Consider the following 17225-nt stretch of genomic DNA (forward strand, 5'->3'; position numbering starts at 1 on the left):
ACTAAAACAACAGATCAAGCCTTCATTGCCCAAATATACAAAGACGGACAAGCATTCAAGACGGATAACCGATTTCATCTAAATAACACATCATTGACAATATTGATCATTGATCCGTTAAGATACTCAGACAACGGTCAATATACATGCAAAATAGGATATGTAGAACCTGGAAACATGTTGAGTTACAAAATAAAATCGGCAACGGTGAACCTAACAGTGTATCGTAAGTAGGAAATACTTGTTATGAAACTCTAACTTTGGAAAATCATTTTCAATTCGTAGACGGAATCTCTTATACGAGAAACAAAACTCTCAATGCAGTGAAACAGAAGTACAGTCTTTCTGACACAATTTTTAATGATCAAAAGATCAATTTTAAAGATCATTTGCACAGGTGATCTATCGGAATGTTCACATGAAAGTCAAATGATCAGTTATCCATGGCAATCGCACTGCGGTCACTGAATCATCGCGATTAATGGAGAGGTACCAGTACTTTCTCGCATAGATAAAAGGTTCTGACGGAGGGTATGCAAATTAAGCCCGTTGGTAAATTGTCATTTTGGGGGGTTTTGGGGTATGCGAGCTGTAGACGCACAGCTATTTGCTTTGCTCGTGCCCCTTGTGGACAATTAACTTTTTTTAAAGTAAGACTTCGTAACAAAATTCCTTGTCGCAGGGGCTGCTTCAGTAGAGCTACCGCAGGGACACTGTGCCAGTTATACTCATTTCGTCTGACCCCACATGAGGGGTCACTGTATAATCACGTTTCAGCATTAATAGTCCAATCAATTAAAAATGTTTTCCTATATATGGCATTCATCGAAGCAATCAGTATTCTTTTTTAGGAAAATTTCACCCATAAATTGATATGCGTAACGTATATCTATGCAGATCATAAGTACGCGTAATGCAGATTTTTGCACACCAGGCGTACACTTCAGTTTCGCATTTTATTGGTATACGTACGTGTATACTTAACGTATTTGTCATATATACAGAATCAGTATATGTGTATATATTGTTGACATCAAGGATTTGGCCCAGTGATACTATATTTACCATATTAATTATACCCAAAATACCTCAGGTCAAATATACACAATAACTTACCCCTATTGACGGGTTCTATATAGAGTATATCATTGTACATCATATCATGTAATGTAAGATTACATTCCATAACATCATAAAACATTACATAGCATAACATGACATCACTTTGCAATAAACTGCATGTTGTATTCTATTCTATTCTATTTTATATTATTCTATTCTAATATCATAGTACATTATATATTATATTATATTATATTATATTATATTATATTATATTATATTATATTATATTATATTATATTACATTATAACACATGATATTATATTATATTATATTATATTATATTATATTGCAGTATATTTTATTTTTTTTTTATATTTCTAGATCCGTTTGAGGTTCAATTGAACGTTACTGGTAGCATTCAACCACAAGATATATCATCATTTCCATTGTTTCTGAAAGAAAATGCTGGATTAACCCTTACAATTGTGTGTTCCACAACTCTGACCAGGCCACCAGTAGGACTTATCTGGACCTTTAATGGAGTACTGATAGTCAATGACGATGATATCAAAGAAAAAAAATCATATAAAAAGGCCGATAATTACTACATCGTCACGTCTAACGTATCGATAGGTGAATTATCTAATGAACATTCGGGTATATACATGTGTCTAGCTCATTATGGAGGTTATTATCCGAGTCAGAAAAATGCATCATTGGATCTGTCAGTTTTTCAAACGAATGGTAAGAAACCATGTTTGGCTTGCATAACTAAAACAAAGTATCTTAGTAAAATCAAAGAAGATAAACAGGTTTTTGACAGATATCTCCACAACACTTAAATCATGAAAATTGCTTCAGTTTCAAAACCTTACCCGTTGTCAATGTGGAATATTCGTTTACAACGAATCTTGCACTGTATGGAGGTACAAAACAATACATGGCAGTACAGTGCTAAATGAGGTTGAAATAAGAACATTGTCTTAACAGTGAAGGTTTTTTGAAAGCAATGATATTCAGGATAAGAGTGCAAAACTAGAACTCACAACTAATACAAAATATTTGCATTTAACATTTTTCAGTACCATCTCAAGGCGACATAGCAATTCCACTCTAGATATGCAAATGCGATAATTTGAAAAAAATGTGGACAAGACAGAACAATAAACGTTAGATAGCATATTCGTATAAGTAATGCACAGTTCCATGTTCAATAAATTTCACACTCAATGATGTAAAAGAGGAAAGACTTGACAAATATGTGATGTGAATTATGTGATAATTATAGGTGCCATATTTTGCTAGGGCAAACAACGGCTCAAGTTGAAGATTTGACCAATCCTAAAAGGAAAAATACCCAAAAGATAGATACTATCCAAACGGGTAAGCATCATAATATTTTTTTAAGTCACGGGTTAGAAGCTTAAATTACATGCTAATCTGCTTTGTGCCCGAATTTCTATCAATAACCATGCATGACCCTTGAAATAGCCTTCTGGCACGTTAAGTCAACAATATCCTTGCAAACCTACAATTTAAAAACAAACTACTATAATTGAAGGTTGAATTCTACATTAAAATGAAGCAAATAGTGCACGATGCTAAATAGATCGGTATTCAATGATTCAATAAACAAATAATTATAGTGGTGAATATCAAGTGGGTCAGTCCAACCACAGTCCATATGTGAAGTTTGCAGCGGGTACTTGTAGATAATGGATACATGAGGTGTAAAAATAGTTGACAATTAAGACCTATCTGCTACAGTAACTATACAATAGATGTTTATCTTCCTAACGTTTCGGACGTACACGGACGACCTTCATCAGAGGCTGTACAGACACAGTGGAAAAAAGGGGAACGAAAATTACATTTTGTTCTATTCGGACAATGAATACGATAACAAATACGTAGATATTTTAGCGTATATTACGCACTGTAGAAATGTTACGGTAGCATGCAAAGTCTATGGTAGAAATGTGACTGCGGTAAAAAGTAACAAACAAAAAATGAAATAGTTGAAAACGGCAGTGAAGTCGGGTAGGGAAATTGAACAATGCAATGTATTGAACGGTGGATATTGTAAATTCCTATAAGGAACCAGAAATGAACTTACAAATAAGATAAATGAGCATTGATATTGTATTAAAATGTTATGCTAATGATGCTTTCAAGATATGGAATATTCATTTATGACATATACTGTGTTCTATGGTAAGAAGTTACAGAAAAAGAGAAGCTTAAATTACGTCACTGAATATGCCAAAGCAACGTTTCTGTTTTAAGGCAGTTGAAGTGACGTAAATTTGTGCAAAGAAAATATATTTTACCTAAAAACGAAATTTTACAGTCTAGATTAATCACAAATTACGTAAGTATTAATGCACCAACTGAAATGATACCAAAACTCTAATCCAGATCTTCAATTAAATAACACGGATTGAAACACATTCGTGAGACTGGCACAAAACTTCCAATGCAGCAATTTAATTTCCTTGTCTTGCTGACGGTTAAATACACATTAATTTAAGTAAGATGCAAGTCTAGCAATGATGCAAATACAGCTCAAACGGTCGGTAGAGGCATTTATATATGCGCAATAATTAGAATAATTCAAACCTTTTCACAGAAAGGTAATAGGATGAGTAGGATGTTTTTGTGCAATCCAGTTCAATATATACTTGTAAACACCGTATACCCATTCTATACCAGATACTCTCTACTCAAAATGTGGTTTGCGTTCAATTTTTTTCTCTAATGCTTTTTTGACAATAGTCGAGATTTTAATTACTATGACAACGAAGCCTGAAGCATGTTCTCATACAGAAGAAGAAACTAGTGAACTTTCAGAGGAGACATATGTCATTTCCGAAGGTAATGCTATCTCTTATCAACTCAGGCTAAAGACATTAGTAACTACAAAACTTCTTAACACTCTCATTTCTGGTGTGTTTTCATAAGTTTTACTTTGAGTTACGCACATCTAGTCTGTTCGTCTTGATTTCATGTAAGGCTGATATACATTTAAACTCACTCTACAATTTTAATATGATTTCAGGTGTTACAAAAGCATTGAGCAAACCAGAGAGTGAAAACACAACTAAAGTGACACATGCAATATTATGACAATCGCCATCAATGGTGTAATTATCGTTGGTGTTATTGTAGTGATATGTATCCTTAAAGAACGTAGACGCTGTAAAAGCAAGGCAAATAATGAAGAAGCCATCTCACACAGCTCGACCGTAAGTAAGATAATCGCAGCTATATCTTCTGTTCTTGTTATTCATAATGGCACTGTACAGTGATCAGTTTACACACACATTTGTTTAAAAACTTTATCAAGAGTGAATACGTCGGCTAAACCAACATTTCAATGGTAAAAAAATCAAATCACTCTGTATTTAGCACTCCTTTTCACACACGTGAGCTAATGTCATAGCGATATCTGCCTGTCTATCCGTATGTGTGTGTGTGTGTGTCTGTGTGTGTGTCTGTCTGTCTGTCTTTCTGTCTGTCTGTATGTCTGTCTGTTAACACGATAATCAGAAACGCCTACACGGATTCAAGTCAGATTTTGTAGACAGGCACCATATGCTATTGCAAGAAATGATTAGATTTTGGTAAGTGTTGCATGCATACTAATGAAGTTATGAAAATCATTTTTTTTCATTTAATGGTTTCCTATGGAGACAGTAATGACAGTGTCGACATGTATCAAGAAGTACCGTATAAAATTTAATAAAACTTTTCAAAGACGAAAATCTCAGAACATTATGATGATACTGTGATTGCCATGCCAATTATCTGCTCATTTGCATATTAAATTAACTTTTTTATTTAGTGATTAACTCTGAAATTCCTTCATCAACTTTGGTGATACCTGCAACAAATATTGATCTGATATATAGTTCATTGGCATAGGGCAGTGTCAAGTTACTAAAACGCTCCATTTGCATATTATGTATGCGAAGCTTTGTAATTTGTCTTATAACTCAAAAATAAGTGCACCAAATTTGATGAAACCAGGTGCAGATGTTGATCCGACAGATATCTAACTATGATGTAAAGTATTCAGTTGTCTAAAGTTTAATAAGTTTCATTTGCATATTTAATGAACTTCGTAGTAACTGACATAACTGAGATAATGGCACCAAAATATATAGTTGTGTTGAGAAGAATTGGGCAGTGTCAAGTAATAAATAGTTCATTTGCATATTTTATGAAGTTTTGCACTTAATCCTATAAATCAGAAAAAAGTGCACCAATTTGATTAAACCTGCTGCAGATACTGATGCTACGGATATCTGACTGTTTGCAAAGCATTTAGTATTGTGAACTTAATTAAGGAGTCATTTGCACATAAATGAACTTATAATTACTAATTTATCTCTTAAATTACGCCACCAAATTTGATAAAGCCTGCTAAAAATATTGATCTCATACCTATTGTCCCAATAAGCATTGACCAGTGTCAAGTTATAAAGGGGTCATTTGAGTGATATTACTCCAAAATTACAGCATCACAAGTGGAGAAACGTGCTACAGATGTTGATCTGATAGATATCTAACTGTTCCATGAAGCATTTAGCAGAGTCAGGTTAATAAACAGCCCATTTGCATATTAAATACAGTTTTGTAATTAACGCGATTGGAACAAATTTGGGATAATTGGATTGTGAAGTAATGTCGATACAGGCTGCAAATGTAACCTCATCTGCTTTTCTTTTCAAGTTACACACTTGTATTATGAGTTATTTTGTAATATCGCAATATTCAGCTGTATGGCACCTATAATTTTTGAGAAGTTTTAAAAATATAAAGATCCAGTCATCCCAAATTAGTTCCAATCGCGTTAATTGGTGATTTAAAACCGAGAGTATTGCTCTAAAGTTGATAAAAACCTGCTTCATATAATGATTTAACAGATATCTGATTGTTTTGTGAAGCGTACTACTATTAACGAACCTGTTGTAAAACACGTAAGCACATTCAGTTTCACATCTGGTTTTCTTAATAAATTGATAATTGTAGAATCACGGTATGCAAAAAACCCACGAAAATTGCACATTTATTCTTCACATTGTGTAGTTCATTCATACTAGGATAGCATGTATGGCCAAATGATGGATTCAGGTACTACCTCGGAAGAAAAACGATCACGTCAATTCGATAAGCAAATGGGCAAGGGGAAGGTAAATTACATAGGTCATTTCAGTTGAACAGGCACAGACAATACCCGGTCACTATGATGGTGCAATTTTAATGACACTGCCGCTATCCGTTTTCCGGTCTCTACGATAGTGATACGGTTTTCAGTCACACAAAGTGCCTACTACTGCTAGGTATTGAACACTGTAAAGGTATGACGATATTTTTTTGTGAAACAACCTCAAAGTCAAAGTGGTGTCTTATTTCACAAACCCAGCATAAATGTGTGTCTATAAACTAGGGCACATTTCAAGTGTGTAGGTTTATCATTCGCAACTTAAATTTGCTAGTTCAAATATCGACTACGCGGGTTCGAATCCACCGTCTTCAAAACACATTGTATTGAGCAAAGTTTGATTCGATAAAATGCTTGATAATATTTTAGTTGGGTTTGCTATAAATAAATAATTTCCTTCAGCTTTTTTCATGTCGTTAACTTATTTATGAAACATTTTTGCTTATTTCTCCGTTTAGGTTAGCTCGGAAAACATTAAGCTTGATGTAATCCATTCGCTTGATCTGAATACAATTGAACCTTTCCTCGAGACGAAAGGAAATTTATCATTTGAGCACTTTGAAATTGATTACAATCGCCTTAAATTCTATGATGATGGCAAGCTTGGTAAAGGAGAATTTGGCATTGTGCATAAGGCTACCATACAGAACACCGATGACAATTCAAAGTATACTGAAGTGGCAGTTAAATGTCTGAAAGGTGTGTTCGCAAATATTTTCTTCCATCACACGATGATAACAATGTTAAGATTTCAACAACGTTAAACGTTGTAAAGCGTTTTTCGTAATGATCATTCACAAGTTAAGTGTCGCACAATTTCGTATTTTACAGTAACTCGACATGTCTCGGTTCTGACTATATAAATGGGATACACCACATCCTTAGCTCGTTACTGAACCAATCTTTTTGACATTGGGAATTTAGCCGGGCGGTTCTGTTTGCGGCCTCTGCTGCTAGGTGATTGGGTACCGCGCGTTGTGGGTTCGAGCCCGATTGAAAACCATCGTATTCTCTAACCTGGGTTGATAGTTCTGCTGGTGGACAGAATTGTCCTCGAGGCTGTCTTCCGCCCAGTAAAAGCGATGTATTCATTGTTATTACACCTCAGGTATCATCAAGATGCTGTGATTGGCTGATTCTCACTCACGTGACATAGGAGAAAAAGTGATAAAACATGGTTTTGGTGATATAGCCCTGTCGCGTGCGTTGATATAGCCCGCTGGGTACGTCGCGTGCGCTGAAATAGCCCGCTACCGCATTTGCGTACTGCGCATGCTTTCTGCGCATAACAAATTGTCGTTCGCTCCCAGCTGTTCGTACCGGCAACTATGGCTTCAAAGCGACACGCTGAATTGACACCAGCTCAGCTGGATGACATTTTGCTTCAGATGGACAATTAGCACACTAGAGTTGCGACAAACGGTGCAGTATCGGTTTTCCAAAATTACCTGAGTTCGAAGTATGGTTACAGTCCCAGGGAGATCGAGACGTTCACAGCGGCAACCCTCGACACAGCTCTGTGTACGTTTTATGCGGAAGTACGGACTCAGAAGGGCGAACTCTATACCAAAAAGTCCCTACAATCTCTGAGATACGGCATTCAGAATTTTTTTCATCAGCCGCCAATGCGCCGAAACTTTGATATAGTTGATGGCGAAGATTTTTCCAACAGCCGAAAGATGTTTAGTGCTGTATGTAAGCAACTCAAGAGCCAGGGCAGGGAAACGTTGTTCATAAACCAGCTATACTGCCTGGTGATCTTGCTAAGATAGCCACGTACTTCAGTAGCTCAAACTCGGACGCAAGAGTACTGCTGCACAAGGTATGGTTCAACATAATGTTGTATTTTTGTCGTCGTGGTAGGGAGGGACAACGTGATCTCCGTGCAGAAAACTTCGAGATAAAGACGGACGATTGCGGCAATAGTATGGAATCCAAGTTGGTAGCGAAGTAACAAAAAATCACCAGTGCGACGACGATGGTGTGTCGGGCGGAGTGATGTATGCCAATAATTCACCTCAGTGTCCCGTTCTTACCTTCAAACTGTACCGTTCAAAGATGAATCGTCGTTGTGATGCCTTATTCCAAAGACCTCGTGATAACTACAACACCGAGGATGCTGTATGGTTCGACAATAAACCCATAGGCAAGAACACCTTGTCAACATTGCAACGATGATGGCAAGCATATCTACTGCAGCAGAATTGAGTCAACGGTATATCAACCATAGCATCCGGGCGACATCAATCACACTTCTGAGTGAAGCAGGCTTCAACAATAGGCACATCATGAGCGTTAGCCGTCATCGAAACGAAGGCAGCATCAGTTCGTATGTCAGGGATACATCGATCCAGCAAAAGAAGCAAATGGCGGAAACGTTATCATCTGCAATTGACACGACCGGCCAAGTTTCCATCAGCGAAAACTGCACTCAGAGTTCATCCGTCCCTACTGCATCTGCTAGCCATCTTCAACACAACCACATGCCGTTATCATCCGTCACTTCTCAACCTGTGTCTGGTCAACAGTCCCAACCAAACATAAACATTGATGTTCCAAAATCTGCTGCAGCGTCTCTTTTTGCAGGTGCCATGATCACTGGCGGAAATTTTCACATTTTCCTTGGACAGCAACAGTAAATGCTGGAACGAGTTCTCCTTTTAGTAGTTTTCCATTTGGACATTTAAAATATTTTCGGAAACCAAAGATTCAATTAAATAATTTGAATAAACCCATATTGAATTTCTACATAAATCATATTTTGATTGAAATTAATGAATTTCCCCAATGTTGAATGTTCAAACTGTTTTCTGCTGTTCAAATTTGGCCTAAGAGAGAAATGCGTTCCTAAGTGAGTTGAAAATATTTAAAAGTTCACTCACTTTTAGTTGTCGGATGTTTGATCGAATATTTATTAACCATTAAATTAATTAGTGATTTGAATTCTCTTTTGTTGTGTGAGTGTCGTTATTTTGTGTGAATCTTCGGTGTAATAAAATAACACATGATAGCGAGGGCAATATCACAATTTGTTGCCTGCCCAAGGGATGGTGCTCATGACCGGAATATTAATGATGACCTCGCCTTCGGCTCGGGCATCATCAATATTCCGGTCATGAGCACCATCCCTTGGGCAGGCAACAAATTGTGATATTGCCCTCGCAATCATGTGTTATTATTTAACTTCGCTTAGATAAAGTTTGTGTGAGATGTATGAAAGTGTGTGTACTAGCGTGTGTGCTTCACGAATTCTACGGCGATCGAGTGGCGAGAGCACAATCAGAATTGCAACATCCTTAGCTCGGTAATTGAACCAATCTTTTTGACATTGGGGATTTAGCCGGGCGGTTCTGTTTGCGGCCTCTGCTGCTAGGTGATTGGGTACCGTGCGTTGTGGGTTAGAGCCCGATTGAAAAACCATCGTGTTATCTACTTTTTAAGCCACATGAAGATTACACTCGATCGTTCGACATTGTTTAGTGTCATTTTGCTTCAAAATTGTATACATTAGTGAAGTAGTATAACAATTCCTATCCTTTGGATAAGTGAATGAAATTACAAATCTAAATTTTTATTTTTCCCCATCCTATTTTTTATTCAGAAAAGCCGTCAAAAGAAAACGAAGAAGACTTTCTTCGAGAGATTAAAATAACGATATCTTTACAGTCACATCATCCAAACATAGTCAAAGTGGTAGGATGCTGTACCTACGGAGGTGTGTTATTCGCTATTTGCTCAAAATAATGTTGCGAATTATTGTTACGACACCATTGACTAAACTCAAAAGGGAGAAATTACATTAAAGTATCGGACGTCCTTTCAATTAAAAATACAATGTTACAGTATATAGTATGATATGAATTTAATTCTCTTTAGACATTTATATTAGAAGTCACCTATCAGCATATTTGTTTATGATCGTCAATTTTTTTTCAAAGTTATGTAAAATATGTTATATTATTGCAGATTTTGATTCAGATTTTGAGTAATACTCACAATGATTAGCACTGATATTTCATATACACAGACCAAAGCACGCGCGCAATAGTATCAAAGCGTGCACACATACCTAAATCTTCTGACGTGAGTATACACATACACACACCTATTCGTACACAAATACCAACACATTAAGACACGTTAGTTAAATTAATGTCAGGGCATGATTTTAATACACAGATCCAAAGTGTCTTGTTCTCGAATTGGCACCATTCGGCAACGTGCAAGATTATCTGTTGTTGAACCGATCAAGTGAAATCTATGAAAATGTGCATCCAAACAGTAAAGATCTCACCATCTTTAACCTTATAAACTTTGCATGGCAAATTGCTAAAGGAATGAGTTTTGTTGCTTCTAAAAAGGTAAAGTCCATCGTAGCTCTTTGTCTACTTCGATGTCAACATTTTGTATCTTCCTCTTTGCAATTGTAATCTTTTGGAAGAATGTTACATTTAATAGTCACATTTTAATCGGGATGTAAACTCAGTTGCGGACACCTATCAAGCACTAGAGGAAAGCGTGTATATGTTTCATGTTTATGTAAAAACATTTCAGTATAATTTGATAATCACAAAAATTAAGATAAAACTTTGCTCCCGTATAGTATCTTAATATATAAACTTATTTGTTTGAAAACTATTTCAGTTTTGATAACGTATTTTCACTTCCTGTGGGAACAAAAGCGTATTTATCCCTGTTGACGTCTTGTCAAGGCAGTTTTTCAGTATGATTTTGATAAATATGTCATAGTGTAACTTTCTTCAACTTGTCAGCAACACTCATTTCTTCATAAATCTAACAGTCAGCTGTTGATAAAAAATGTTAGTGATAACTTTAGGGATTTTTCCTTTGAGGGGTATTATAATGTACCTTTTATGAGGTCTTCGTCAAACATATTAGGTGAGAAGCATACAGAGTAACGGATCTTGGATTAGCGTGAGGACATTCCCTTTTCTGTGGGCCTTCTTGCTGGAAGTCCTCATATGTAGCCTCCAGGACCCTGGCCAGGCCTTTAGTCGTCCAATAGCATTGCACCATTGCAATGTCTTGCCTCTTTGGTTGAAGAAGGAGCTGCAGGAGGACACGAACGCCTCGCAGCTCCCATCCTGTTTGCTTCTTGGTGAAGCCTCACACCCGCATCTGCTTGCTGGCGATGTATCCAAACTTTTTGGCCGGGCTACACAGTGCCCCTTCTACCATGCCCCTGCCAGTCTCTCATGCCTCCTTGATATCTTCCGGCATGGCAGCGCACCTTCGGAGGTTTACTAGTTCTTTCTGGTGTCTCTCTCTTGTTTCTGCATCGAGGCGGGCCCATCATATAAAGGATGTCGGCGATCTCCCGCAGGCAAAGAGCTGATACCTGCCTCTTGGTGGGTACCTCTGGTAGGTGGAAGATAGACTTCTTGACTCCTGGTCATTGGCGTTTTGTTTGTCTCCTTTACCACAAGGTGTAAGGGGTCTCGGGAGGTATCCCTTTGGATCGGCTGACACCCCTGCATGCGTGGATGACAACATTGCTGACATCTTGCTGGGGGCCAGGAATATGTCCGTACTGCTGGTTTTGGTGTAGCATCGGAGAGCCCGATATCAATGTTATCTAGCTCAATCCCAAGATGTCCAACCGCCAAGTGGGGCACAGGTTTGAAAAGCTACCAAGGGAAATCTTGTAGATGGACGAAAGTGTAGAAATGCTTCCTCATCTTCAAAACCCAGCAAGAGCTTGTATTCGTTTTAGAATAGGGACAGGTAAGGCCAAGCCTGTAGAAAATCGTCGAGAACCTCACCTCTTGTTTCCTGCTCAAGCTTCCAGAAGAAAATGGGAGGGGCATGATTGAAGGGGGAGGCCACCTCTCTTTGCTGGAAGTTTTTGTATCATATGTGTCTGATGGTATAGCTCCTCCTAGTCTCCTTGTAGGCTGATGGTGGAACATTGCTTCTTCTTAGCATGCTTAACGGTTCTCCTATCGACAGATTGTTCCTGCTGATGTGTTCTCATTTCTCGTATTGGTGTACCTACCCTTTCGCATTTGTGCTCAGGAGTGAGGGAAGTGCCCTTGGCTCGTACTACTTTTCAGTTTGTGGTAAATAGTATAACTAAAGCCCCAACCCCTATTGGTTATATAGGGTAGACGTTAAGCCCCTGGAAAATACTGAAATGGTGTTGGGGGTCTACTTGTGGTATAGAGGCTTAGAGAGGGGTTTTCTCACGCAAATCCTAAAAGTGGTAGTCTGTTTACCACTTAGGTGATATGCATTTAATTTTTCATTGTAAAGCAGACTTTGTAAAGATTTCCACTCGACGTGTCATGCGCCATACACATAAAGTAATGACAATACTTTACAAACTATTCCATGTGTAATGTTATAGTTATTTTTTATCCATTCGCTTACAGTACATTCATGGTGACCTTGCAGCCAGAAATGTTCTTCTTGGAGCCAACATGTGTTGCAAAATAAATGACTTTGGCTTTGCTCAAGATGTCAGTACTGTTTCAGAGTACCAACACCCAGTACAGGTACCGCTGAGAGATGTTATTTATGCGATATATATGATTCTTTCACATATTACATTGTTATGATAACTCTGTTATGATAACTGTAACATTTGTTTCATTGGGTTTAGAGCCGTTTACCCATAAGATGGATGGCGATAGAATCATTGATATATTCAACATACTCAACAAAGAGTGATGTTTGGTCTTATGGCGTTCTTTTATGGGAGATAATTACATTAGGTAAGTGGGTTGTCCATTATCATTAAGCAGAATTTGATATGTTTCAAGTATTTGCAAAAGAACAGCATGCGTTAGACATGAGACGTCAGCAGCAACCTTTGATGATCGAAGGCTAATACAGCCGTCAAAGACTCCACTAAATCAGACATAGATTTATTTCTCTCGAGACCGGTCGGTGTTAAAATGTTAAATAGTCCTGTCTGTCGTTAAATCTGTGTAATTTTCGTGACAATAGTCATTGAAAGATGAATACATTGTAAGATGATTCGTGTTCAATACTTTAAAACCATATCCCTTGCATCAATTTTAATTATTTCAGTGTCGCCTTATATAAACGCTGATATCCATTCCTTTTTCATGAAGGTCAAGGAGCGCACATTTTAAAAATTGTCTGAGCTCGAGTTATTATTGTGTAAATCATTGTAAAACATACGAAAAACCTGTTTTCATAATGTTTGACTTCACTGATAGTAGAACGTTTGGAAAAAATCGGCTTACAAGTTTTATAAAGCAGAATCTAGCATCAGTTTGAAATGATGCCAAGGTTACTTGAAGCCAGTCAATCTGGACCCAGTTAGCTGTGATTGACGGCGTTACCAAATAGCTGAAACAAATGTTCACTTGTAGCTCTCATCAAAGTTCTTATCCAAGTTCATTGTTATTCATATGGGAAATAGGGAATGTTACAAGGCTGGGGAATTGAGTTATTTCCGGCGATCGTATTAATGAGATGGTTATCACTACGCTTTAGATTAATTAAATGAATTGTATTGAAAAATATAGTGCCCTTTGTGAATCTAGTGTCCTTCGTTGTCACACTGGTTGCATGAACGATAAAGTGTTATTGTAGTGCATCTAATTGCATCTAATAGGGAATATCATTTTTTTTATTTTCATAGGTTCTACTCCATACGCAAACATGAAAGGCACACAAATCATTCGTAAGTTAAGAGAAAGGTATAGGCTCCCGAAGCCAGAGCACTGCAGTATTGAATTGTGAGTTGTTACTGAAAAATGATATTCTTATTTTATTTAAGGGACAGGACAGAAATTACAGGTGGTTAGGACCGGTATTTTTGCGGCAATCTTTTTCTTGCAAGCAATTCTTAAAAGTAATGAAATTTCACGCATGCCTTTTTGGAGGGTTGTCATTTTATGCACAACTATGGCAACTATAAGAAAGCAAGATGGGGTCCATACATTCGAATCAATTGGGCAAACTATTAACAATTTTCTCCTACAAAACAAGCAATATCTGTACATTTATATATGTTTAATAATTTATGTATATGTATATAATGAAGTGTGAAGTAAAAAAGTACATGTGTGTACAAGAAATGTGACTTTTGGACTTCATCAAAATTATTGATAACTATCAATGGTAGAGTATGAGAAAACTATGGACATTTTTTTCGGATATAAAACTAACAATATATTTGCATTTATAGATGTTTGATAAATGATGTAAATCTCTTTGGTAATAAAGAGTGGTTACAAGTACTTATTGGTACAAGAAATTTGACTTTGAAATTTCACCAAAAAATGTTGGTACATTTTACATGAAGGCCCATGAGAAAACGATACATATTTTTTCCAAAAAAAAACTGGCAAAATCTATGCAATTACAGACATTAGGTAATTGCCATAAATATACTTGATAAGAATAGTTTGGTTACAAGTGTATATGTGTGCAAGAATTTTTTTTTTTGTAATTTCACCGAAATGTTAATTCACTAAACATTGTAGTCTATGAGGAAACTAAGAATATGTTTTTCCAAATACAAAACTAGCCAAAGGATATTGGAATTTCCCCCAAGTGAATATTTTTAAAGGTTAAAAAGTATTCTTTGATTCAAACCTCAAATGAGAAAGCATATATCAATTAATTAATTACTGACTGTGACTTGCAGGGCTAGGGTTAAACTTTTTTGTGCCTGAAAATTAAGGCAGGTCACTGTTTTTCTCGCAAATGCTTTTGAAGGTCACTATTTTTCGTTCAGCGTCAAAAAAAAAAAACTTCCACCCCCTGCCACTGTAATTTCCCTTCAGTCCCTAAACGATCGAGAAAATCCCATCACTCCATTATGCGAATTAATAATTATTCGCTGAATGATATTTTCAAATTAAACCCTATCTAATGTTCGAAAATGTACCTGTAAACAATTTACACAAAAGGCCGCCTTATTACTTACATGGGTACTCATGTTCATTATTTGTTAGTGCAAGCATTATCTGATCATCATTTTGTAGTCCTACAATCATCAAAAGGACACCGTCCTTTGCTTTAAATACAGTAAAACTCACAACGTACAGTACCCATTGACCTAGCAAAAGCACCACAGGTAAAATTGACTCAGACCCGTCATGAAATCACTCGCCTTCACCTACTCGCACTCGCACATGGCACAAGAACCTGGCAAAGTAATCCATTCATCGCTTTACTGGGCATCAGGCATACCCAGGGACATTTATGTTCTGTGGAGCTTTCAACCCAGGTTAGAAACTACAGAAAACGTTCTGCTCCCAGTCATCTAGCAAAGAAGTGACGGTCAAAACCGCTCGACCATATCCCCGCTATCAAAAAGAGTGGGTCAATAGCCGAGATCAGTTGTTGCAATTTTCTGATTGCGACCCCTCCTCACGCTGTAGAGTTCATGGAAGCACTAGCACGAGATGCTGTAAACTTAGATATCGCCTAATGTGTAAAAGTTTTTCCCATGAATGTAGTTACACATGATGATTCCGAACGTAAAAGAGGGAGAGGTAGTTCAAGTTTCGTCCGGTTGTGAAAGCATTGAACAAAACTAGAAAGACAAGCAAGTGTGGTGCCATTCCATGAAAAACTGTTCTTTCTTGTTCAGCAATTTCTTTCGGCTACTTTCTCATTTTATAAATGTAAAACATGTTATTTTGTTAAATATATACAAAAAGAAAGGCTAAGCGAAGAAGACATGTTTATATAGTGTCGATGTTTTGTATAGTTATCTCATCATGCAGAACTGTTGGAAACAGCGACCCGAGGCAAGACCAACGTTTTCTGATATCTGTGTAGAAGTCGGGAAGCTAGCTAATAACACAACCAAGGTAGAGATTAACTTTTAGATTACCATGACAAACGTAATAAAATATTTTTAATCGCAAGTATTATGTAAAGGTATTATTTTTTTTTCGTATATTACATCTTTTGAGAATAAAACGATCATCTCTCTTTATTTCTAGTATTACCCAATGAACAACTCGATATGTCCCATAATCTATATAAGGTGGACGCTACAAAACCCTAGTTTTACAGTTGTTACAATGCCGTCATTCAAAACACGTCCAATTTACGGATCTATGCTTTGCATTACCCTTTAAATTTCAACACATCTGAATAAGTTGTATCATATACAGTCGATTATGACTATGCAACACAAGCACTAATAATACTTTCTTCAATTTAGAAAAAAAACCATTAACATGATCTTTTTTCATTTCAGAAACATTTGGACTTCGACGAATTCGATGTAAATCAGTATGTAAACATTCCCCGGGAGAAGTGTCCTCCGGACGAAAAAATCTAGAGCGTACAGAACTAGCAGCACAAGAAGATGTCTAAATATGCTATATCACGCATACAACAAGGATACTAAACAACGTATCAATTATCAAATTCAGCTACGGATGAAATAATTGCACGACTTTTAGATCATGTAGAACTTGCATTTCTAAGTATCTGTAACTTTTTTCTTTTAAATATTCCTTTAAATTCGTACTGTTCCTAATAGTTCATTATATATGACATAAACTATCGTTTTATAAGTATTCAAATTTTAAACATGATTTGCTTTGTTCAATAGTTACAAAAAGCGTTAGTATTGAATAATTAAAAAACGATCCGAAACCACGCAAATTTTTTGAAGATAGTAAAACTCATTGAAAGTATTTTGGAATAAAGCACTTTAAAGTTAACTTGTCAGTGTTGTCCTCTCCCTTTTCTGTGCAATGTCATTCTGGTCTCTCCTTCGTTCTCTCCTTCTTCAACATTATAAAGCAAAACAAGTCCCGAAAACTGCACATACAAGGAGCAATAGAAAACTGAAATATTTCTCCGGGATAATTGTCAAACTACGCTTTAAGAAAAATATCGATTCTTAGTTAGATGTCACATCCATTTAAGAGCACAAATTCCAATATCTCCTTTATGCGCCGAAATTCG

The 17225-nt window shown here is 36.7% G+C and overlaps 1 protein-coding gene and 1 long non-coding RNA gene across 2 annotated transcripts; both read left to right on the forward strand.

Moving 5' to 3' along the window:
* The first annotated feature begins 6177 nt into the window (after positions 1-6177).
* LOC139149522 (tyrosine kinase receptor Cad96Ca-like) lies at positions 6178-12871 on the forward strand. The gene is made up of 5 exons (XM_070721325.1): positions 6178-6261; positions 6752-6992; positions 9895-10008; positions 10473-10654; positions 12686-12871. Exons 1-5 carry the CDS (start codon positions 6178-6180, stop codon positions 12869-12871), a joined length of 807 nt encoding a protein of 268 aa, XP_070577426.1.
* A 48-nt stretch (positions 12872-12919) lies between these two features.
* On the forward strand, positions 12920-16699 carry LOC139147624 (uncharacterized). Its single transcript, XR_011555767.1, has 4 exons — positions 12920-13027; positions 13927-14023; positions 16009-16111; positions 16507-16699. It is a non-coding gene; the product is annotated as an uncharacterized lncRNA (long non-coding RNA).
* The last annotated feature ends 526 nt before the right edge of the window (positions 16700-17225 follow it).

The sequence above is a fragment of the Ptychodera flava genome, chromosome 2, assembly GCF_041260155.1.
Source record: "Ptychodera flava strain L36383 chromosome 2, AS_Pfla_20210202, whole genome shotgun sequence".
Classification (NCBI taxonomy): domain Eukaryota; kingdom Metazoa; phylum Hemichordata; class Enteropneusta; family Ptychoderidae; genus Ptychodera; species Ptychodera flava.

Bases quoted from the DNA above. Each gene is read 5' to 3' on its own strand.
- LOC139149522 (XM_070721325.1), top strand. From the start codon at position 6,178: ATGTATGGCCAAATGATGGATTCAGGTACTACCTCGGAAGAAAAACGA. The intron at 6,262-6,751 runs GTAAATTACATA...TTCTCCGTTTAG, and splicing joins AGCAAATGGGCAAGGGGAAG to GTTAGCTCGGAAAACATTAA. The intron at 6,993-9,894 runs GTGTGTTCGCAA...TTTTTTATTCAG, and splicing joins GGCAGTTAAATGTCTGAAAG to AAAAGCCGTCAAAAGAAAAC.